Source organism: Vicugna pacos, chromosome 4 (assembly GCF_048564905.1).
Source record: "Vicugna pacos chromosome 4, VicPac4, whole genome shotgun sequence".
In the NCBI taxonomy this organism is placed as follows: Eukaryota; Metazoa; Chordata; class Mammalia; order Artiodactyla; family Camelidae; genus Vicugna; species Vicugna pacos.
Window position 1 is genome coordinate 52236501 of NC_132990.1, and position 25967 is coordinate 52262467.

At 35.8% G+C, this 25967-nt stretch overlaps 1 protein-coding gene across 5 annotated transcripts in view; it reads left to right on the forward strand.

Moving 5' to 3' along the window:
* The window catches only part of INVS (inversin), a 122396-nt gene that overhangs the window by 41536 nt on the left and 54893 nt on the right, over positions 1-25967 (forward strand). For 4 of the 5 annotated variants that reach the window (XM_072959828.1, XM_072959827.1, XM_072959826.1 and 1 more), the window contains one exon: positions 24538-24711. In XM_072959828.1, the coding sequence (XP_072815929.1) occupies positions 24538-24711 (174 nt within the window). The remainder of the gene's footprint in view (positions 1-24537; positions 24712-25967) is intronic. The other variant, XM_072959829.1, reaches the window with a different exon arrangement.

The following is a 25967-nucleotide window of genomic DNA, read 5'->3' on the forward strand; positions in this document are numbered from 1 at the left end:
GCAAAGGATATGTAATGACAGAAACTGAGGTTGAGATGGGAGGTTATAGCTCAAGTAGTAGAGTGCATGCTTAGCATGTGCGAGGTCCTGGGATCAATCCCCAGTAGTGCCTCCATTAAAAATGAATAAGCAAAAAATAAATAAATAAACCTAATTACCTACCCCCCCAAATAAAAACTTAATTAATTAAAAAAAAAAGAAACTGAGGTTGGAGTAATGTGATTGCCAGCTGAAGGGGACCACATGCCAAGGAAAATGGACAATTGCTAGAATCTGGAAGAGGCAGATAACAGTTTCTCCCCTAGAACCTCCAGAAGGAATGTAGCCCCGCCCTCACTTTGACTTTAGTCCAATGAAACCCTTGTTAGACTTCAGACCTACAAAACTGTACTCTAATAAATTTGTGTCATGTTAAGCCCCTAAGTTTATTATAATTTGTTTTAGCAGCAGTAGAAAATTAATACACATGATATTAGTAATTTGTGGATTTCTTTTTTCTTTTTCCTTGATCAGTCTTCCTAGACATTAATTAATTTTATTAGTCTTTCCAAAGAACCAACTTTGGCTCTCCTCATTTTCTTTATTTGTCAGTTTTATATTTCATTGATTCTTTTTTTTTAATTCCCTTTTTCTTACTTTTAACTTACTTTGGGTTTATTTTTTTCATCTTTTTGTAACTGTTTATCCTGGAATCTTAATGATTCTGTGGTATTCAATGAGGTCAGTCTTAATGATTTGATGATTCAATGATTTCATGTAATAATTATTATCGTTAAATTATAAAATATTACTATATATTTTTATATATTATATATGATTATTTAATTATGTTCATATAATTTATTTAAATGTATAAATGTAATTATTTAAGGATATGAAATTTCAGCACTGCTTTAGTTATAGTTCACAAATTTTGATATGTTGTATTTTTGTTGTCTTTAAGTTTGTAATGTTCTCTAACTTCCTTGATCCATGGATTGTTTTTTTAAGTACTATATAATTTATAAATATTTTGGGCTTCTCTATAGGTATTTTGATACTATAGGTACTGTTGATATCTAATTTTACTCTGTTGTGATGAATGTATTATAAGGTTTCAGTCTTTCCAAATTTATTGAGACTCATTTTTTAGGCCAGAATATGTTCTATTCTGTAACCATTTCATGTGCAGTTGTATCCTGTGATTGTTTGGCTTGGTGTTCTATAAAATATCTTAGGCAAATGTGGTTGATAGTAGTTTCAAATCTTTTTTGTACAAATCGACTTTCATAAGTTTTTTGTGGAAACACGTTAGACTTTCAGAAAAATCGCAAGTACAGTACAAGCAGCTGTTTTTTCCTGAACCACTTGAGAGTGAGTTGCAGACCTGATGCCTCACCACTTCCAAATTTTTTTAGTGTGTATTTTTTAGAAACAGTGACATTCCTCAACATTATACAATATGACTATCAAAATTGACATTGATGCAATATTACCATCTGACCCTCAGATTCCATCATTATCCCAATAATATCCACAAGGATTAAATTCAGAATCACACATTGCATTTAGTTATCAAATCTTTTAACTCTCCATCTGGAAAAATTCCTAATTTTTCCTCAGATATAATAGTTTTGACATATTTGAAGATTACAGACTAGGCATTTTCTGTAATGTCCTTCAATTTTGGTTTGTTAGTATTATTCTCATAATTAGATTTATGTTATTCATATTGGCAGAGATACCATGAAAATGATGTGTTCTCATTGAATCGTATCAGGTGTTACACAATTTTGATTTTTCCTATTCCTGCTGATGATAACTTGCTTACTTGATTAAGGTAGTGTTTTATTTTCTCCACTGTAGAGGCACTCTTTCGTCTTTGTAATGAACAAACATTTCATAGGGAGGCACTTTGAAACTATGGAAATATCTTATTATCTAATAACATGAATTATTATTAGATACTAATGTAACCACTACAACTTTCATTTGATTATTGTTTCAGGAATATGTTTTTCTACCTTATTACTTCCAATCTATCTGTGTCTTTGTATTTTTTAGTTTATTTTTTAATTGAAGTCTAGCTGATTTACAATATTGTGTTAGTTGCTAGTGTACAGCATAGTGATTCAGCTATATATATGTATTATTTTCATATTCTTTTTCATTATAGGTTATTACAAGATACTGAATGTAGTTCCTTGTGCTGAACAGTAGGACCTGGCTTTTTATCTGTTTTATAATAGTAATTTGTATCTGCTAATCCCAAAATCCTAATTTATCTCTTTCGCTCCTTTTCCTTTGGTAACCATAAATTTGTTTCCTATGTCTGTGTGTCTTTTTATTTAAAATATATTTCTTGTAGACAGAATAAATTGAGTCTTGCTTTTTTAAATTTAGTCTGACAATATCTGCATTTTAGTTAGAATGTTAGTCCATTTACACATAGTGAATTTTTGGTATGGTTGCATTTTGGTCTTTTCTTATTTTAAAAAATCAAATATTTTTTAATGTTTCACTTTAGTTCCTGTTTTGGATTTTTTAGCTATATCCATGTGTTATTTTTAAGAGGTTGCTCTAGAATTTACAATATGCATCCTTTACTTATTATGTCGGAATATTCTATTACTCACAAAACATAAATTAAATATGTTGTTCCATTATCTTCTGGCCTCCACTGTTTCTGATCCACCATCATTCCTATCATTCCCATGTGTAATGGTTGTTGTTGATTTTCTGGTTTCTTTCAATATTTTCTTTCTAGCTTTGGTTTTCAGTAGTTTGTCTCTTATGTGCCTAGAGGTATTTTTCATTGTATTAATTATATTTGGAGTTCACTGTGATTCTCGGATCTAAAAACTGATTTTTTTTTTTTACCAAATTTCAGTCATTATTCCTCAAAAATCTGTCCCATTCTCTCTTCTCCTCCTAGGACTACAATTACATATATGTTAGATTTTTCTACATTGTCTTTTAGGTCGTTAAAACTTTTGATTATTTTTAAATCTTTTGCTTTTATTCTTCAAATTAGATAATTTCTATTGATCTATGTTGAAATTAATTGGCCCTTTCTTTTATTATCTATCTGGTATTAAGTCCATGCAGTGCTTTTTACATTTCAAATGTTGTACTTTCCAGTTCTGGAATCTACCTGGTTTTTTTTATAGTTTCATTTTCTCTGATGAGATGTCCTCATTTGTTCATTATGACCAGCTTTTCTGTTAAGATGTTATAATAACTGCTCTAAAATCCTTGTGTGCTAATTCCAACCTTTGGGTCATCTTGAGGCCTGTTTGTATTTTTTTTTCTGGCACCGAATCCCATTTTTCTGTTTCTTTACATGTGTAGTAATTTTTTATTGTATATCTGAATTTTAGATGGTGCATTATAAAGACTCTTCATTCTATTGTCTTCCTCTAAAGAATGTTGATTTTTTGTTTTTTGGTAGTTAAAACTGGCTAGTCACACTGAACTTACTCAGTTTTTTTTTGTTTTTTTTTTTCCCTCATAGTCTTAAGTTGAATCTCTTAGACCTGGTGCATAGTCCTGGTCCATATTCTATACTTTTAAGATGGCTCCTCTGAGATTTCAGTGAAAAGCTCTCAAACTAGGTGGAACTCAATCTCCAAATTCTACCTCCTCTGTGTTGAGTAGTAGATCTGAAATCTCAGATCAGCTTTTTCAACCTTCAGTTTGTTGGTTTCTGCAGACTTCTTGGAGTCTCTCTGTGCATTTGCAATTCAGGGGTCAGCCAGGTATTTTAGAAGAGTCTATAAGCATATTTGAGGTCTCTCCCTCTTTGACTCTTTTTTCCATCTCTGCTATTCCATCACCCTAATCCAGTCCACAATAATATGATGTCTAAACAACTGAAGTAGCCTATCAGTATTCCTGATTCAAGTCTTCTTCCTCTTTAAATCACTCTCCATGCTGCAGCCAGATTTTACTCACTCACTTACTCGTTTGTCAAATATTGTCTTTTGAGCACACACTCAAAGGACAATACTGTCAAATAGTCAAACTGTTGCAGCTGTTAGGTTGGTTTGCCACATAGATTCAGTTGATAAAGAGACTATAAGACCAAAATTATTTAAAAAGTTTATTATTCATGGTACAGCAGGCAGCCTTGATTCTCCTTGCCCCTGAGTCCTGTGGGGTGGTACAGAAGCAGGTCCAGGTAGCTGCTGCACAGGTGGTGGGACTGTGTCACACCTGAGGAAACCTGAACTTAGAAATCTTACATCAGGAATGTGAGCAAACCTGTCCAACCTTTGCCCCCAGGTAAGACATTATATTTATTATCCTGGTCAGCAGACAGATTCATCCTCTAACCTGCAGGGAGATACTGTCTCTAGTTTCTAAGGTCACTTACTATTCAGATATCTTTGAAAAGATAGTCCTAGTAACTAGGCATGTAGAAACACTGTGGAGAGTCTCTTCCAATCAAGTCCAAATTTACCTTAGGTGGAGCTTTGAGAGTAATTTCAGAGATAACAGAATTGTGTCTATCTGTTCCCCCAAGTCCTTTCATCCTTCTTTCTGTCTGCAAAGGAAAAAAGAAATCTCAACCACATGCTGATTATAGGCTTAAATTTCCATAACAGATTTAAAATTTTTCATCCCACAAGATATAAGGCTGAATACTAGAATTACCTTGGAAGTCTTGGACTTAAACTCTTTTACACTAAATTGAAAAGATGTGGTCTGCAAAAGCATTAATAATTAGCAATTTATTAATACTTTGAACAATTATCCAATGGAATTGAGTTAGGTTTGATTGGAGGAGGAAGATATTAGACATATACACTGTGATACTAGCTACAAGGGCCTTAGGCCCAAGATAAGGAGAATCAGCTTATACTTGAAGAGGGTATTTTTCTTACAAGGCAGTGTCAGTATGCTGAGGGTTCCTTTATAAGAAAGTCAGGCGGTTAAGTGCTTCTCAGGTGGGAGCAATCTTCAGGGGAATCTTTTATGGAACATTCTAGTTTCTAGTGTTCTTCCTCCTAGGTATTGAGAGGCAGTTATTACAGCAGCTTTTTCCCCCCTGAGTTCCCTGATGCAGCTACAGATGTGCGTTGAACTTAATACTGAAGTCACAATGGTAGCTTTGCATTGTTTGGGGACTCATTCCTTAAAGCCTAGTCAGAGTCCTTTTGATTATTTTATAGACACATAAATCCTTGTATTAAAAATCCTTCCTGCCTAAAATACCTCATATAGCTATTTCCTGTACTGAACATCCTAATACATGGAGGAATTGAAATTTAAAGTGAGCCTTAATGAAATGATCAAACTTAGACAAGGAATGGGAATGAGTGATAGAGTTTCAGTCAGAGAATACAATGAGCAAAGACTGAACAGCAGAAATGACCATAGCATTTTTTTTGAGAAACATTGAGAGAGTTGATTACAGAAGAGAATGAGAGATGAATTAATTTCCTGTCGTACAAATTTCTTTCTTTTCTATCTAATCCTAATTCTTTTCTTTCTGCTTTCCTATTCTACTTCCTTTCTTTCTTTCTCTTTTTTCCCCATCCTTTCTTTCCCTGTATTACTTGTCTACAGCTTAAACCTTTCAGTTTCATACAGTGGCATGCATAGACATTGCTTACTTATTTTGGTGGCCTTCAGAATTAAAGAACTTGCTGCATGTCCAAAGTTTGCCCTTTCCATTGACTATTTCACTATTAAGTCACCAGAGTCATTCTTGAACTTGGCTCTGTTTTTGAGAAGAGTCATTCATAAATTTAGTCTTCTGGGACTAACTAGATTTATTATGGGCTACCAGAAATCCTCTTCAGATGTGCATGACTGCACTTGGAAGCTCTGAGCTTTACAGCCCTGTTTACTGCCACCTCTTCTAACCAGAGCAATATCTTTTATCCGTTGGCAGAGGAGGGTTAAGGATGTGATTGGGAGTTTGAACATGAAAGTAATGTGATGGGCTTGAAGAGGGTGAAGGCAAGGCATATTGGGATAGTAAGATAGCTACTTCACCGTACTTACAGACAAATTTATCTTCTAAGGTTTAAAACAAAGTGCAGTATATACTTGATGCTTAGCATCTTTGGTGAGCCATTGTGAAGAACATATTGGTTACTTCTGATAAAGCAGATTGAAAGGAGGTTTCATTGGAAAGAATCTCTGCCTCAAGCATTTTGGGGTTTTTTGGTGATTTTTTTGAAATTTTGTTTCTTGCCACGTTTTCTGGCATTTAGTCTCAATGTTTTATATTATCCATTACCCAGTAGCTTGATTTTTGTTGTTGATAATGATAATCTCAGGTAACTCTTTCCTTGACTTTGTGAGAGTTTTTTTTCAAAGCATAATATATCCAAGAAAACTAAGGGTAGTTATTAAGCTGCTCTGTGTATCTTATTTTAAAAAAGTAAAAAATAGAAAAGCTTAAAAAGACCTTGAAAATCATTATGTATGATGTTTCCCAAAGCTTCTTACTTGGGACAGAATTCTCATGAAATGTGTGAAAAATGGGTCACCTGGTCATGTAAGTTTGGGAAATACTGCGTACTCCTTCTTGGAAATTCACAGTGCATATTAGCATCTTAAAGGCTCTGAAAAGTCACCCAGTAAATAAACCTGTGTATTTTTTTTTATCCAGGATTTTTTAATAATCATTTGATCTCAATACTTTTTTAAAAAAGCATAAACTAATAGCATCTTAAAGAACTGGTGATATGTAGAACACTTTGGTAAAAACTAGTTTATAACTTAATTTAATTCCTTTATTTCACAGTTGAAGAAACTGAGGCCCAGAAAGTTGTCTTACTCATCACGTGTAAAAACAATGCCTTATATTTAGCTGTTAGAAGGAATGAAATTCTGAAACATGAATACATTATGTTAGGATAAAATAAGCCAGTTACAAATGAGCAATTATTGTAGGGGTCCACTTACATAAAATATCTAGAATAAGCAAATCATAGTGGCAGTAAGTAAACCAGAGGTTACCAGGGGCTCTGCAGAGAGGGAGGTGAATTATTGCTTAATGGGCACAGAGTTTCTGTTTTGGGGGGGATGAAAAGTTTTAGAAATAGATAGTAGGAATGGTTGCACAACGTTGTGAATCTAATTAATACCATGGAACCGTACACTTAAAATGGTTAAAATGGCAAGACTGATGTTATATGTGTTTTACCACAGTAAAAAAATTACAGATAAAGAATAAATAAATAAATAAATAAATAAATAAATAAATAAATAAATAAATAAAAACAATGCCTTGAGGGGAAGGTATAACTCAGTGGCAGAGTACATGCCTAGCATGCATGAGGTCCTGGGTTCAGTCCCTAATACCTCCATTATAAATAAATAAATAAAAACCTAATTACCCCCCTAAAATTAAAAAAAATAAATAAAAACAATGCCTTAAATTCACAAAGTTGATGATCGATAACGGTATGCTCATGTTTAGGTAACTAGTTAGAGCTAAATGGGAATCTGTTTAAACTTATATTTGCTACTATTTAAGCTGATGGTAAATAAAAACAGATTTTATTATTGCTATGAAATGTCACATGCTAGCTAAGAAGGCAAACTAAAAAGTTAAGTAGTTTGCTGGTGTTTTAAATAGTTTTAGACTGTAGCTGTCTATCCCTTTAGCCTATAATAGTGTCAAATGTTGGTCCCTTGAAATTGTTAGAGCACTCTGGGTTTTGAAAAAACAGTGTAAGTCTGTCTAAAGCCATCTGAAAGGGGAATTTTCTGAAGCTTTTTCTATTCCCATGATTCTCACAAAATTCTTCAGTTCATCCTAGTCTAGAAAGTAATGGATCTTCCCTTAAAGAAGTGCTAATCCCAAGGTGATCACAAAAGATGGGTTTTCCCACCTCTGATCAGGTTTCTTCTTTTGTTTATATATATATATATATATATATATATATATATATATATATATATATTTTTTTTTTTTTTTTTTAGCATGCTTGGTATTTTATCCCCAAGATGTTGTTTGGTTTTTTTTCCCCCACAAAGTATTGTACTATAAATAAGAAACAGTCTCAGAATTTTTACATTTCAGGACTCCATTTTGGCATGGTATTTTTTTAGTCATTACCATACTTAGTTAAGCATATTTCACTATCACCAAAGAAGATATCTTAGAATTAAATTCTTGAATTGTGCTTGATCTTTCTGATTGGCAGTCAATTTAAATTAGATAGTATCTCCTATTGTCTTAAAGCAGATTATGTCTTAGAAATACTAGCATTTGTTGAGAAGGAAACTGTGATAAATAGGAAAGGGATATAGGGTGAAGAAAAAGCCCTGTGTCTTTTGTTTTAGCATAAAAAATCTGTAAATAGTTTTTATTGCTGGAAATAAACAGGTACCGTAAATGGTGTGTGGGGTTCACATTAAGTATCAGAGGTTTTTTGGGTGCTGTGCTGGTTACTTGATGCAACCCTGTATATTGTGCTGTGTTTTCTCAACTGCCTTTATAAACACTGTAGCCTTAATAGATCATTTTGAAAGACGCTACCATCCTGCCGCATCTGTTGGTAGCCTTCTTTCAGGTTTCTGACATATCCTTAATCTGATGCTCAGCTTTGTCATTTGGATCAATAGTAAACCAGATAAGATATCTTCTACTTGCAAGGCTGTGGCTATAAAAGGTATTTGAAAAATAAATTCACTTTTTATGTCCATGCCACAAACCTGGGGAGTACTAATTTGTCATTTGTCTCTCCATCTGTCTGTAAACAGTCAGTTAAATTGGTTATTGATGAGAATAAGGTGAATTATACTCGAAACAAGAGTAATACAGAAGTAAACTTCATAGTAAATTTCTTAGATTCCTACAAAAAGGTGACATCTCTTTTTTTAAAAAAAGGTGGCATATCTTAACTTTTTAATCTCTATTTTCAGAATGAACAATTTGTTTTATATTGTTTCTATTCCAAATCATCAGTAATAACAATTATAATTATGTTATACTTTACAAAGTACTTTTATGTATGATTTTATCTTCATAACCTCTATAATATAACTATCCATTTTATAATTTGTAATGCATTTGTTATTCATTCAGAAAATATTTATATAGTGCCTACTGTACATAGGCACTGTGCTAGGCACTACAGTTTCTGTGTACAAAAATAAAATGTTGGTGATAATAGAAGAGGTTAAAATTGTAGCATTTTACTGTTAAAAAGAATCCTAGAAATCATCTCCAAACTTATCATTTTATAGGAAACTAAATCTCAGCCAGTTTGTGAATTACAGTCAACTGGTTACTTAGTGAAATTATTTTTTTGTTATATGATCTAAACTAATAGTCTTTCTAAAATAAACTCATAGTTTAATCTTTTTGAATTTGGGTTTCCTTCTGGCTTTCACAACAGGGATATTGTGAATATTAACTAAGGTGTGATTATGGAACTTTTCAAAATTTTAATGTAATCTGAGGATAAGAAACATTCCCTGTAGGTAAGAGATAGGAAGAAAGTATATCAAAATGTAAACCGTGGTTTCTTCAAGTTTGTCAGATGCAGGCTGCTCATTGTTTTCTTCTTTATATTTTTCTCTATTTTTGAAATCTTTAATGAATATGTTATTACATTTATAATAAAAGTTAAGCTTTTTCTTTTTTCTTCTAACTTTGTATTTTGACATAATTTCACATTTACAGAAAAGTTGCAAGAATAATGCAAAGAATTCTGATATGCCCTTCACCCAGATTCCCCAAATGTGTGTACTTCATCCTTCTGTCCTTCTCTCTCAATATATGTGAGCATGAGACATTGTCTTCCGAACCATCTGGAGTAAGTTGCAGATGTGATATTCCTTTGCACCCAAATGTTTAGGGCATATTTCCTATTTAAAAAAAATTAAATAAAAGGACATTCTCAAAAAAAAAAAAAAGCATTCTCTTATATAACCACAGGTCAATTATTAAAATCAGGCAATTAACATAAATACTGTTATCCAATCCATAAACCTTATTTAGATTTTGCCAACTGTCCCAACAACGTCATCTATATAAAAGAAAATCCAGGATTGGGCATTTCATTCAATTATGATGTCTTTTTAGTCTTCATTAATCTTCAAAAGATCCTCAGTCTTTCCTCAGACATTATTTTCTAAGAGTATAGGCCAGCTATATTGTCTTTAATTTTGGATTTGTTTGATGTTTCCTCATAATTCAGGTTATGCTTTTTTGGTGAGAATACCATAGGAGTGATGTTGTGTTCTTAGTGCACCATGTCAGAAAGCACATGACGTTATTTGTACTCTTACTGGTGATGTTAACTTTAATCATTTGGATAAGTTGACACCTGTCAGGTTGCTCCACTGTAACCTTACTTTTTTGTGTGATTATAAGCATTTTATGGAGAGCTAAGTTAAAACTACGTAAATATCCTGTTACTCCTCAAACTTTCACCCACTAGTGTTAGCATCCCCTGACCACTCCCACCTGAGTCAGTTATTATTATAGTAAAAGCTATTCTTAAAATCACTGCTTATTCCACATATGAAATTAGATGTATAGTCTGATGGAAACTATAAAAATCACCTCTCACATTAAACAAAAAAGCTAAAAAGGAATGGTAGAGATGGTACCAAAATGCCAACAAAGCTTATGTTAGGCTTAGGGTAATGGAATTGTAGGTGATCTTTTTTCTTATTTTCCCAATTTTCAATAATTTTCCAAATTTTTCAATATAGGTAAAATATATAATTCATAATTTTTGAATGACTTTCTAAAGTTTGTTTTATTTTGTTTGTTTATTTCTCATTGGTTCACAGTGAGCTTGAGGGAGATACTGAAATGTTGATTTGAGAATTGTGATGAACTTAGAACTGTTAGATTAGAATAAAAACATAGCTGTGGCAAACAGGAAACTTACCCTAGGATGAGTTACCAAATGGCACAACTAGAAATAGCCTTTGATCTGCAAATCCTTCTTCCCCAGTCTAACTACCAAACTGTAGGATTTTTTTTTTTTTTTACCAACTCAGTTGCCTTCTTAGCTTCAAAGAGAAAAGGTCCTAGAACAGTGAAAGAAAGCCGAGGAGCAGTACAGGGTTCAGGGATTGATTTGTACATGGAGGTGGTTTGTGACATGATTTTTTAAAGATGGCTAGATACGTGTTTGAATTCAAGCATCACCACTGTGAGGACCTTGGCTACCATTCTGAAAGTGGGTAGTAGTTACCAAGTCACATTACTACTTAGTGCTCAACATTTAATTGAAACCTTTAATGCATAGCCCGCATGGGGTTCATTAAGGATTTCTGAGTTTAATTGAATTTATTTACACATTTATTTGCCATTTGTCTTTTTTCACTGTCTAAGAAATCCCATCCATAGTATGGAACTAAAGCAAAGAAGCCAACAAATGGATTCAATCAGTTGCTTGAAACAGTTTCCCCAAAGGCACATATCTTAGCTGAGTAGATGAATTGATTTTTTTTTTAACTGCATGTTAGGATCAATAAAAGTAAGGTACATTGTTGGAAAACTAAAGATGGAGCCTATCACAAGACTTGGGCTGCTTGGAACCAGATGGTAAACAAGATTTGTTTGGATTTAGCTTCTGAATTTAATATTAAAACATGATTTTTTTAAGTAATGGCTTGCCATGAAACTCAGAAGCCTTGTCAGGGTCAGTGAGGAGAATAGGCCAGGCAGATTATAACAGACATCAGTGAGAACACTAGGAGCAAATACTTTCCTATTTTTTTGGTCTCTGAAACGAACATGGTCAAATAAAAAATGTTTTGTTTGCAAAGACTGCTTTTATGACGAGAAGAGAACCATCATGGTATCTGAGAAAGAAACCAGCAATTATTGAGCCTTTTCTGTGAACCAGTCACTATAGGTTTTTTTTAACCAATGGGAAATCTGAGGCTTTGGGAAGTAACATGCTTGCAGTTAATATAGCCAATGAAGTACTCAGATCTGATTGGTTCCAAAATACTGTCTCATTTAATTATACCATGCTGCCTCCCCATGAGGTAGCATTTCTGACTCCCCTATAGCTTGAACCTCATTATGTTAGAAAGATGAATTTTTGTATCAGGAGAAAGGAAATAGACTCAAAAACTATTACCCTGTGGTTAGGAAAAATGGAAATCATTAGAAATCTAGGTTATTGTTGAGCCAGCTGTAATAAAAAGTTTAATTTTGAAGTAGTTATAAAGACTGAGTCTTCTGTGTCTTAGAATCATAGAGTCAATGAACATTCAGCTGGATGAGCCTTTAGATCATAATCCAACCTCCTTATTTTTCTTGTGGGAGGAAACAGGCTGGGAGAAAATTAGTGACTTGCCTTCAGATGCAAGGATGAGCTGGCTGAGACCCTCTCATGTCACTGCCTTACTTGAATCCTTCAGTACTGCTTCAGAAACTCTAAGGAAGATGTTCAGACTTGTTAGTCTGGCACATTCCATCACCTAGCCCTTGCTTACCTTTTTGGCTTCAGCTTTGTGTATCTCCTGTTCTACTCTACCCTCAGGTGTACTATTTAAATCTTTTATTCGAATCACGTCTTCCTTGCCCTCATTCTCCACTCACAATGCCCTTGTACAGTCAGCTTCCTTCCAATTTCACCTGGCTTTAAAGGCAGCACAGGCACTGTTTTCTCCAAGAAGCCTTTACTGGCCCCTCAAGGCTAGGTTAGGCCCCTCTTCAGAGTTCTGACCGCTGTCCATCCTTACATAGGGCTGATCTCATTCATTGTATTACAGTAGTCAGTAACATTTGCAAATGGCTTCACTATCTGTAATGGCCAAAGTGAGGGACAGTGTGGGAATAACTGGGCCAGGTAAAGAATGGATGCCTAGAGACTTGATATATACAACTTTACTAATGTCAAAAATTTAGGAGGAGGAACTTATGGGTGCAAACTGATTGGAATAGGTGGGGATAAGACTCAAGGCTATCTTTGTATAGCACTTTACATGAAATTTAGAAAATATCTATTGTCCATAACAATGAAATGGAGAGGGGGCGGGAAAAATGGCGACATGGAGAGGTGCCAAAATATTGGTGATCCCAAATCAAGACCCAACTCAACTGCCGTCTCCCTCATGGAGTCTTTCCTGATCTAACCTTTTCTCCTCACCACAAAGAGCTGAAAGTTCATCCTCATGCAACCTGCCTGGTGTATTTTTGTGTTTTTTATGCACTTACCCCTCCTTGCCTGTACTGCACTGTAGCGCATAATGAGTGTACATTTGTATTTTAATTGTTTTTAAAGCTTCCAAAACCCTTAGCATAGTGTCTGATTCAGAGTAATTACATAGTAAATAACTGTTGAATGTTGAATAAGTCACTGAATTAGGTCAGCATGTCTCAATCTTGATACCATTTTTGAATCAACTACAGACGCATTTAGGAAATATTAATTCCAAAGTCTCAGAAATTCTGATTTCATTGATTGGGGGCGGAACAGGCTTTTGTGTGTGTGTGTGTGTGTGTGTGTGTGTGTGTGTGTGTGTGTGTGTGTTTTAAGCTCTTTGGATTGAGAACTCATAGGTTCTTTGTTCAAACAATGATTCTCAAAATGTGAACTCTTGGACCTAGCAGCACCAGCATCTCCCAGAAACTTGTTTGAGATGTAAATTCTTGGACCCCACACCAGAGCTAGTGAATGAAAATATCTAAAGGGAACGTCTTAGCAATCTGCATTTTCCAGCCCACCAGAGATCCTGATGCATGCTAGAGTTTGAGAATTACTGATTTAAGATGGAATAATGGAAAAGAATATGAAAAAGAATATGTATGTGTGTGTGTATATATATATATCTGAATCACTCTGCTGTACACCAGAAATTAACACAATATTGTAAATCAACTATACTTCAATAAATTTTTTTTAATTTTTAAAGAGATGAAATGTTTTCCTATAAATAAAATATCAATTATGGGAAACAAAATACATTTTATAATCATCCCAAAAGGTTGTGCCAACTTAAAGCACCACTCTAAATAAATGAGGGCAACTCACAAGCACAACAGAATTATACTTGTGGAAATAAGCATCACAGCACTTTATAACTTTTTAATATTTATTTTTTATATGAAATGTTCTCCACTGAATGGATTAACTAGGCTATATCAGACAGGAAAAGCACATGAAAAATCCGGCATTGGGTAAGGAAGTCTCAGAGTCAATAGTTTTCCATAGTTTCTTTTCTCAGAGAAAAGTCTGTCTACTTTTTTTTTTTTGACAGTAACATTTTCTCTTTCTGTTGTGCTGTTTGACTATGTGCCACTTGATAGTTCTGTCTATTCCTATGGAAGCCAAGTTAGTGGATGGAGCCAAGGCTTGAAGGAGGCATTGAAGAGAAATATTAGAAGAGTTCAGCCACAGAGCAACTAAAGATGTTTCCTTTCCTTCAGTTCAGTCCTCTTTGAGAGCCAGAATCTGTCTCAAGCCAGAGAGATGTTCTTGGCTAATGAATGTATTGTCTAGCTGCTCTGCCAGATGGACGAACATCTTAAACTTGAAAAACAACAAATAGAGCTCCTATTTTGTCTTTGAAGTACCATTCTTAGCTTTTGCTTAAAGAATTGTCAAATACCTTTTTTTTAAAATTTTTTTTTCAGACTTGCTTAAGATGGCAGGTTAATGATGTGGTCACCATCATAGTTGTTGAGTAGTTAGAGATTTTAGCTGTAAAATACAGTATTTAGGTTTGAAATCAGAAACTTAAAGAAAGAAGGAAAATGTCTTATGACTGGGAAAAGCAATGCAGCTTTTTTTAAATTGAAGTATAGTTGATTTGCAATGTTGTTATGCCAAAAATTATGTCTTTGGAGAAAACAGTTGAAACAGCTATTAATATAGATGATTCATAACCCTGTGTCTTGAATCTAGCCATCTCCTCCAATCTTCAGATCCATATATATATTCTTTTCTTGTTTTCTTTTTGCTAGACATCTCTATATAGATTTCCCTCAGACACCCCAGACTCCACATGTTTAAAAAAAACAAAAACCAGAATTCAAAATCTTCATCCCTAATCCAATTTTTTCTTCTATCTTTTGAGTTGTTGACACCAGTCTCCATTCTGTACCCATTCAGGAGTCCTCTTCCATATTGCACAATCTGTCCTCTTATTTCCATTTAGAATATCTATGACTGGGGAAAGCAGTGCAAATTTTTCATTGAAGTATAGTTGATTTACAATGCTGTGTTAGTTTCTGCGGTACAGCATAGTGATTCAGGTATACATATCCTTTTTCATTATAGGCTAATATAAGATATTGATTGTAGTTATCTGTGCCATGCAGTAGGATCTTCCCAGGTGCTCAAGTTGTTGAATTCCCTCCTTGGCCACAAAAATCAGTGTGTTCCATCCTAATAGCTAGAACTTTTTACCCTTTCTCCAATCATCTCCTATTTGCACCCATACCTTTCATCTAGAAGGGTAGGTGCATATAGGACAAATTTACAAAGACCCATTATATCCCCTGCCTGGGCCTACATGGGCATTACAGGAGGACTTTGGGAGCAGTGTACTCAATCAACTGGTCATTATGGGTATTTATGATCTAAGACCATGTCAATTGACAAACAAATTCAGGTGGCTGAACCAGAATTAAGTTTGAATCTCTGAGCTCCCTTTTGACTGGGCTGCCACCCAGAAGGTATACGAAGAAGCCCAGCCTGGAATTACTCTTAGGGGAAAGAAAGAAGCATCATAACTAAGAATGGACAGGGCAGAATCCCAAATTTTCAATGATCCCCTGCTCCTTTTGTCCCGATTATTTCCCAGGCAGCTGCCGAGAGGAGATGAACTCTTTCTGAGGGTGGCCATATTCAGTAACCAAACTACCTCACTTCGGTGTATGAACCAGGAGGAGGTAACTGTGGTAGAGTCAGACATCTTTCTGAGTTTATTTTCAAGGAGGACTTGCTGGCTCTTATTTCAGATTCCAGAGGACAGTAGGGGGCATAAAATGTCCATCAGATACCTTAACTCTTGGCCCATTTTTGGAGGGTCTTTGTGACAAAAGACACATCATAGTCAGATGGTATGGAAACCCAAATATATAAAACACTGTATTTTCAAGGGCCTCAGTGCTGTGGCTGGTATAGGCTAATAAGACAGTAACCTGAAACACTGTAACCTAAAAAATGTCTGCAATGGTGAGGCATACGGTGGCCCAGAGAAGGGTTGGTCAAAAGTCCTTCCCTAGAATGGGCAGGGGCAATGCCCTGTTAAGGTGGCTTCCTTCATCATAAGGAAAGTAGGCCAACTAAGAAGAACAAACAAGTGTGGTATGCAGTGGTAGCTTTCACATCAAACACATACCTTTTACTTTGAGCCCAGCCTATGGTGATGGATTCATTGCCATGTTTAGTACGGTAATGGATCCAGGGGGCAAATGGCCAATGACCTGGGCAATGCAGGCTTATTCAGCAACCTGATTCCAGTTGGTCACATAAGAGAACAGGCCCTTACTGTGGGCATCTACATGACTGACCCAGACTATTCAATTGGTGGCCACAGTTTGTTTCCATAGTTTGTAGCCCCAAAGAGGGGTGTCTTTAATCTGTAGTCTTCCAAGTGGCAGATCAGGTGACTGGAGTATTGCCAACATCCCATGAGTTAGAAAAAACATGTCCTAAATTTAAGAATATTGTCTAAGGTAAGGATTATGGCTTTCACTTCAGCCCACTGACCTGCCCTTACCACAGTCAGTCTTCCAGAGTTGGCACTGAGGTTGGACTGCCTGCCAGTTGTGGTTGGATTGCCTCCCAATGGACAACATCAGGTTTTAACTTAGCCAAATCATCAGTAAACCAAGCCAAGGCACTCAGGGGAACCTCGAGGGCACCATTAAGCCAGCAACTTTGCTTCAGACAGTGGCCACCTCTACACCCAGTGCTTTGTCTTCATTGCCAGACAAAGCAGGCTACAGCAGGGATCAGGCACATGGAGAGTTGACTCTTTGCTATTAGGCAAGGCTTTGCATTCATTTTCACTTTTGAGCAGCTGCTCACTCGTGTCTCAACCAAAGGAACCTCTAATGTTTCCAGTCCACTGAAAGTTCTTTGTTGAATAGCAGGGTCCCCATTGCTCTCACCATTTATTTCCACTTTGGAGATTCCTTGGCTCAGCAGCCACAACCTCATTGCTGTTCAGCTTGCTGCTCCATTGTCATGCTATCATCCCTTCCTCTGCTTGCCCAGAGGAAGATGAGCAAAGATCATGGCACCAACTGGGCAGTTTGTTTTAATCCTACTCCTCATCATTCAGTCATTAACAGATAGGCTAGTGGGGTCCCTTACTGCCCCCAGCTTGCCCATCATTTGGGTGTGATCACATGGAATCTTCTCATCTCCGAACCTGACCTGCAGGGCCCTTGTCCTTACTCTTCCAGAAAACTGTATCTCTGTCAGCATCCCCTCCTCATTCCCTGTACAGTCAGATCATGGATTTAGTATACCCTACTTTTTTCTTTGTATATGCTAACTTATTACAAGCTAATGGGTACTGGCAGAAGACAAAAGACTATCATCAGAGCCAAAAAAAAAAAAGTTTTCTTTCTACTGATGGCACAGCAAAGAACACGTGCACTTGCATTTTTCAATCAGTTAACCTTGCCCCCACGAACCAGGAGGCAATGCAGAGAACCCAGATGGACACTGAGCACACGCTGTGTTTACATGGCATCTGAGGACTGCTAAATTGGGGGCATCTCCAGACTTTAGTAAATAGTCAGCAAGACTGCTCTTTGTCTAATGTCCTAGAGGACATTAATGTCCCTCAAGATTGCTTGCTACAAACCCAACTCTGAGAAATGGCCCAAGTAAAGAGAAGTCAAAGCTTTGCATTCTTGGCATACCTAGTAAGAACATGCAGGGACACTCAGGGCCCATGGCGGACTACCTCTCCCAACACTGTTCTGGTATTTCTAAGACTCATTTGTGTCTGCAGCCATTACAGAAAAGTTTGGTATAATGAGATTATTGGTATCTGTGACCTATATACTTCCTAAGGATAGTGCTTCTTTTTAAAAATTAATATTGTAAATGCTTTGAGAGTTTATAAATATATAATTATATGGATGTCATTAAAATTAATAATAATAAATCATGTTTCTATTATTTTCATTTCAGTTTTAAATAATGTTATCTTTTGGTATATGATATGGTTAGAATTTAGAATGAAATATGGCAGAATGCCTACTTTACATTTATTTGTGCTGTTATACATATAGTTATCATATTTCCAGGACAAAATTATACACAAACCTATAAACTAACAAAAAAATACAGTGAATACTTGGTGAACAGTTGCTTTCTCCCCAACAACTATGAGAGTAAATATAGGTTCTGAGGACACAGACAGAACAAGAATGCAAAGAGATTAATCAGGAAACATGTAGATACCAAAGTATTGGTTTTGGGAAAATGTATCTAGTAAAGAAGATACTCCCTTTTTTTTTCCCCATTGAGACAGTGAAAAGTAGTCATATTCCCAATAAAGCCAAGAAAATACTTAGAATTTTGGGGATTCCTTGTTTTAATTTGAAACTACAGTTTTAGAGGAAGCTGTTTTAAAGAAGTGGCAGGAGGAGGACAAAGGTAAAGCCTCAGGACCAGGAAGCTACCCACTGGCTCAGTGACAGTAACTGCGATACCCCTAGTATCACTAGACACGGGGCTGCAAAAGATCATTACAAGAACAGATTCTTACAATGGACCAGGAGCAGGGTGTTAGCAACTATAAGAGTGAGCAAAGAGAAAAAGGGAAAAACAAAACAAACAAAAAACAGCAGCAAACAGTCTTCTCTTTAAGATGAGCTGGCAAACAAAATATATGAAGAAATCTAATGCTAAGACAGCTAATAGTATCATCATTCAGATCCTGAGTTAATTCCTAGTGGAAGAGTGTAAACAAAGCAAAAAGAAAAGCCACACATGGAGAGAAGATATTTGCAAAACAAGCCAAGACTTAGTATCCAGAATATGTAAATAACTCCTGCAGATCAGTAAGAAGAAGACAAATAGCTCAGTTGGGAAATGAGTAAACAACACAGAAAAGCTCTTCACAGAAAAGGAAACAAATAGCCAATAAACAAACAAAGACATTCTACCTCAATAAGGGAAATGAAACTTAAATCCCTGGCAAAACACAATTGTATACCCATTATGTCGGCAAAAGTTAGCAAGTCTGACAAAACCAAGTATGGAGAGGATGTGGGGAAACAAGAGTTCTCAGACATTACTGGTGGGAATGTAAGTTGCGAGTAATTACTTAAGAGAACAATCTCAGCCCAGCAGCTTCAGAAACTAGCACATTTATGAGAAGGTGTGCACAAAAAAATTCATTACAGTATTGTCTGCAACAGTGAAAAATGAGAAACATGCTAAATATTCCCTTTGAGAATAAAGGTAATATTTTATTTTCATACGGCTTTCTCCAATGAAAATGTATAAACTAGAGAAACTTGAATATATCCCAAAACTATTGCTTTGAGTAAAAGGTGGCGAGTGATTCATGTAGGGCTGCTTATATAAAAATTGAAAACATGTAAAATAATACTGTGTTGCTTATGGATCCATGTATTTGTAAGAAATAAAATGTATTAAAACGTTCATTGGAATGATAACTACCAAGTTCAGGATAGTAGACTCCAAAGAGGGAGAGAAGGTGATAGAACTGGGGGAGGGCACAAAGGGAGTATTAACCACATGTGTTACATTTTATTTCTTAAAAGTGAAAAAATCTAAAGCAAAATATCAAAGTATTTCACACAAAACTTCCATATCATTGTTATTAAGATTAAATGACTCTTCCTTAAAAAAGAAGTTCATCTTAGAGAATTGCACAGACAAAAATATGAGCTTAAAAGTGGCATTTTGAGTTGATTTGCTTCCTAGATTCATTTCAAGTGCTGTTCTTCAGGTCAGAGAGCTTTTCCATTCTCTTTTACCCTTTCAGATATTACACTCCTTTTCATGTATTTGGGGAAAATCCAAATGTCATAATCATTTACATTACAAACAAGAAAAGCTCTTGGTGCTAATAATTACAGGAAGATGAAGATGAGGATTATGAGTACCTAGTAACATCAGCAACAACAACAAAAAACCAAAAACCAGAAAACAACATCTTATTCAATGTTTCTGAGACATTAGAAAATATTTTCACATTTCAGTGGCATAATACACCTCATCGTATAAGAGTTAATGTACTTTCAGTAATGAAATCAGGACTTTTTTGTTCTTTTAGCTCTCACTTCTGTTCACTTACCACCAGAGTTTTCTTAAGAATATGCACTCTTTTGATCTGTTACCTGTTTTACTCTTATACTATTTCCTATGCAGTCAGAAATTTAAAAAGCAGATCCAAAATAGACCACCTCTGGATGAGGTTCTCTGTCCCTAAGAGATGTTACTGAATTATTAACTTCCAAATCCTCCCAAAAGTATTTATGTTATAAGAATAAACCCAGGTGGATGTGTTGCCTATAGATGCAGCCGGTGTTCCAGGTTCTTGTCCTGTCCCAGAAAGAATTCAGAGATAAGACGTAGTGGTTAAAAAAGATAAAGTAAGGATTTATTAAAGGATGGATAGTACACTCTCAAGGGGAGAGCAGGCAGGCTCAGGTGAGCGGCTGCCCTGTGTTTCTTTGGCAAGTTAGTTACATAGGGTGTAAAAATGAATGGGCGGAATATTCATTGAGGAAGGAAGGACTTGGGGTCATATTTCCTGATTATCATCCCAACTCCACCTTCCCAAAGGGAGGAGGGATTTTTGTCCTTATTTAGTCTGGATCAGAAGTGTCATGGCGTCGGTGCATGATGGGTACTTCTGATCTGCAAAGCTAATTTTATTGAAATGAGGGCATAATGAGCAAAAGGTTACATTCGGACACTGGAAATTCCTGCCTTTTCTCACCTTTCTTTGTTCTTCTCCGGGCCACTTGTCATCCCAAAAGGCATGATCCCTTATCAGCCCAAAGGTTCCTGCTTTTCGTTCTCTGCCCAGGGACCCCTGCTGCTTACATGATGTGTGGTTTCCTGCATTTGGCTTGTGCCCCTCCTTTCTGCCCAATTCCTGTCATTTGATCTGTGTCCCTCTTTCTCTGCTCATATCTAGCTATCTGCCTGCTCAAACAGATGGGTATAACTTAGTGGTAGAGGGCATGCTTAGCATGCACAAGGTCCTGGGTTCAATCCCCAATACTGCCATTAAAAGATAAAAATAAAAATAAACCTGAAAACTTAAGAAGTACTAATTTCAAGCAATAGTGAGTAATGTTTAGACATTTTGTTGGTTTTCTGTTGTATTGAAGGGTCTTTACGGAAATCAAAACAGCCTATAATGTGGGTCCCCAGGGTCATGCAGTCTTCAGGGGGTTATCAGATTAGCTTGCTGCCTCAAACTAGTATTTTCCTCTTTTCCAGTGATGCTAGAAATACGCTCCTGATTTTAGCTCTAAGAGTTGTCTGTCCCCTTGTTCATCCTCAGAAATGATTTTCCATACACTGGGCATTTAGTAAATGGTTGTTTATGAGACCCAGGAGGTTGACCATGGTCTAAATGGATTATATTGTTTCTAGTCCCAGCATTCATACATGATATCTGATGTGTCTCTGTCCTTTGGAATAGGAGAAGCTGGCCTGATCGTGCAGCTGACCCTCCCCAGGGTACCAGCTAAATTCCCATTGGGTATGTTCTTGTTGGTACTTTATCACCATCTTCTGTAGGTCTAGGTATCTTTCTCAGTTTGAAAAAAAAAAGCAGAAAACCCGTGATTTATAACATTCCAGCTCTTTACTTTTTCCTATCCCTATCCTTGATTCTCTCCTTAATCACTAGCTGAACTCTGTATACTGTGTTCAGTCAGATCTTTCTATCTCCTTGCACTCTGTCATGGGCCATTCTTCTTTCCACTTGACCATATATGTTTTGTTGCCTCCTCCACATTGGAAAACTGCTCATAATAAAATTAACAAACACTTATAGAGCATTTGCTTTGTATACTGTTCTAAGGTGCTTTACAAATATTATCTTTATCATTTCATATTGGACAGTAATCTTGGGTACTATTGTTATGACTATTTTACCAATGAGGAAATAGAGGCATAGGAAGATACTTTATTTTTTTTGGAAGATACTTTATTTAATATGTAAAAAATTTCCACGGTACTTCTGAGGAGCAAAGATGAAATCTATGTGAAAGACCTTTCTAATAAGTAAAGTGCAAACATTTTACTATTGCCTAGTTTATAACAAGGCTCAATGAATGTTTGTTGAATGAATGAGTAATTATTACTGAGATGTATCACGTTTTGTGTAGGTAGAATCCCCAGAATGATGTAAAATATAAATATCCCAAGCACTGTGTCTATAACATATTTCTAGTTTCCTTCTTCTCCTTCCCTCTTCCTCTAGATTTCAAAATCACAATGATTATCTGATTGAATATCTTTAAAAGGTCATGATGAATTATTCTGTAATATTTGAAATGTTATGCTCAGAAAGGTCAAACCTTATTTTTTTTTTGTATGAAGTATCACATAGATTTGTTTTTTCAGGACTTTTTTATTTCCTTTTTTCAAAGAAAAGATGGTAAGAGATTTAGAGCAGGGTGCCCTCTTGAGGAAATTTTAGCACCTTCTCAAAAACTGGCTTTGGGTGAAATGAGAAAATCCAGATAAATGATGTCCACTATGAATGAAACTTAGGTAAATGAAACATTCAAAAGTAGGAGTAACCAAATACCAGATATTTGAAAATTAAGATTCTTAACTGTTGTGATCTAATTTAGCAACTATAAATAAGTATTTTTAAATAAAAACAAAAATGTAAGGTAGATATTTTATTTCCTCTTATTCACTCAATTCTTCAAGTAATTTTTATTAAGCACCTAATTCTGTGCTGGGAACCACGCCGAGCACAGTGGTCAAAAAAACATCATCTCTGCCTTCATGATGCTAACTGCCTTTGAGGGAGATCTCAGTGAAGGGAAATGAACAAATATATATGTAACTACAAACTGGAGAGAGTACTGTGAAGGAAATGAAAGAGTACTACAATAAAGGAGAACAAAATAGGTTCTACTTAGCGTGGTCAAGGTAAGCCTCTCTGAAAGGAAATAACTGAGCTGCATCCATTTGTTTTCAGTCGGTTCCAAGTTTGTGCATCTTACCAGCCCTTTTCCTAGCTGTGTTCTTCCTTATCTCTGTCCCAGCCATGGAGCTGAGTTAAATCCTGTCTCTGCCCCTGTGGGCAAGCAGACAAGTCTCATCCATCCTTCTACACCTCACTGTTACTCTAGCTAATCCCCTTTGCCTTAGATCCTCACATTCATCACAGTGGGGCACCTGCTCAGTTAGCAAATGACTTCCTTACTAATAGTGATAGCCCTTGATAGTAGAACATTAGTCCATTATAATTATAATACTTAAAGGTCACATTTCCAACAACATTAAGGATGTAGAAGGTCTCAGAAAATGAAAAAGACAGGAAACCCTGCCTGCCAGTCTGCTTTGAGTAGGGAGAGGAAATAGGCATGAAGTAGGCAGAGAACTTGATCATGCAATGCAGTTTGTTCATGTTAATTTTGAAATATCTCAGGTACCCAGCATAATGAAGGATCCAACCAGAATTGGAAATATGGAACTAGATCCCAGGAAAGAGCTCGAAAGAACTATTTTTCGAGAGTTTCAAAGCTCACACACACATGCTCTGTAACGGTTGACCTGAATCCCCACAATGTATTGCTCTAAGGCTTGTAGCTAAACTTCTTTCTCCAGATGGGTTGATTTCTGCCAGAATGAAGGGTTTAACTGATGTGGAGAGCATTGCCTGCAAGTGAGTGGCCTACAGGGACTTCTGGGTTGGTATTTATGTGACCATAAAAGTCTGGGACCCAAACTTTGAGGAAGCTGCTTCTACCTAAGTTGTACCTATAAATAGCTCTCATCAAGAAGCCTAATCACCTTTTCCTTATTAACCAAAAGACTTTGAACAAAACATTTAACCCTTTTGAATCTCACTTCCCTCACCTATAAATTGAGGTATAAAATCTCTGTTTATTTCACAAAGTTGTTATAGTTTAAATATAAATAATATGTGCTATACAGGTCAGATTGTGCTGCAACTAGTACATTCATACATTGTTGTTACTAGATAGCAATTTGGTAAATACACCAAAAACCATAAAATATACAAACTCTTTTGACCTAGTAATTTGGTTCCTGATAATTTATTCCATGAAAAACAAAACTATGTGAAAAATCATGTTCATTGTAGCATATGCTATAAAGAAAATACTGCAGGCGGTAATAGAATGGTTAAATAAACTATCTTGCCTTAACACAATGAAATATTGACCAGCCACTAAGTAAACTGTATGCATATAGAAAGTGGTTGGAAGGAAACATGAAAAAATAAGACAATTGATAGAGTTGTAGAATTGTAAGTATTTTTCCTTTTATAATTTATCTGAATGTTATTATTCTAGCAAAATAATTAAAATACTTAAAACATTTTAAAATAAAAAAAATTTTTTTGGCTTCAAGCTAAATTTCTTCTTATTGTCTCTTGTTTTTCATTTAGGGGAATTATCGTTTCATGAAACTCTTACTTACTCGCAGAGCAAACTGGATGCAGAAGGATCTGGAAGAAATGACTCCTTTACACTTGACCACCCGGCACAAGAGCCCTAAGTGTTTGGCGCTTCTGCTGAAGTTTATGGCACCGGGAGAAGTAGATACACAAGATAAAAACAAGGTAATGAACTGTCAAAGTCAAAGGCAAATAAAGCAGAAAGCAAATGCGTCCTTTTACGATGTGAAACCTCAAGGAAAAAGGCCTAAATCACCACTCATGCGTGGTGGAACAATGCCAAGTCTCAATACACCCCAGTAAAGCATTTCACTTAAATTCTGTCATTTTATCCTCTTAGCAACTATGCGTGGTGATTAGTATCAGCTTTTTACATATGGGTAAACTGAAGCTCAAGAAGATTAAAGGTCTGACCAAGAGCCAAGTAACAGGACTAGAATTCAAACCCAGGTCTGCCTAACTCCAAAACTCAGTATTTGACTAGTCGTGACAGTTGCTCTAAGTGGTGAGATTTGTGGTGGCCAAATGCCCCGGGTAATGTTCTAAGTGCACAGTGCTTTAATGGCCTGGGATTTGGCACCATTTTTCTTGGGTTTTAGTGTGGAAGCCACTGCTTTTTCTATGTGCTTGGGCAAATTACTTAACTCCTCTATGCCTCAGTTTTCTCATATGTGAAAAGGGGGTAATAGGGTTGTTGATAAAATAAGACGATACATGTCATGTATTTAGCACAATGACCAGTGCATAGTATGCTCTCAATAAAAATTAGCTGTAAAGTTTTTATTATTTGTTTCATTTTGATTCTAACATCTGCTCTGGCATTGTTACTAGGGTCCATTATCTTCCCTGCTCTTGAATTTTAACATATTATATACACTGGTCATTGTTTTGATCAATGCTCTGATCATTCTTTCTAGGAAAAAAATATGGTCTTTAGTTGGACAAATGCAATCATCCTCTTCCTTTTTATCAGGCACTTAATCATAGAGTCTTGCTGACTCTAGCACTCCCATGTAATTAAAACTCTTAATGATTGATTCACTGGGTTTATATTCAGTCATGTTTTCATTCTCTGTTCTTTATGTAATTTTTAGATTTCGCTTAGTGTAGTCACTCACATACCCCAGAGTTCTGAAATTAACTTTAATTTTATTTTACAACTATTGTAAATTAGTATTATTCCTAACTCACAGCATTTAGAGTGCTAATATTTCACTAAAAAAAGCACTTTGATCAATCCACAAAGACCCATTAATCACTTAAGGAGCTATAACCATCTTTGGGCTTCATGTCTTCCCCAGTATATTCTGTGAACTTCCTGCTGTCTTCCAGTCCCTGTATATTCTTGAACAGAGTAGGGAGGTTATTCATTTAGACAGATGGAAAATGGATCTGCATAGTCCAGGCAGACACGAAGAAGA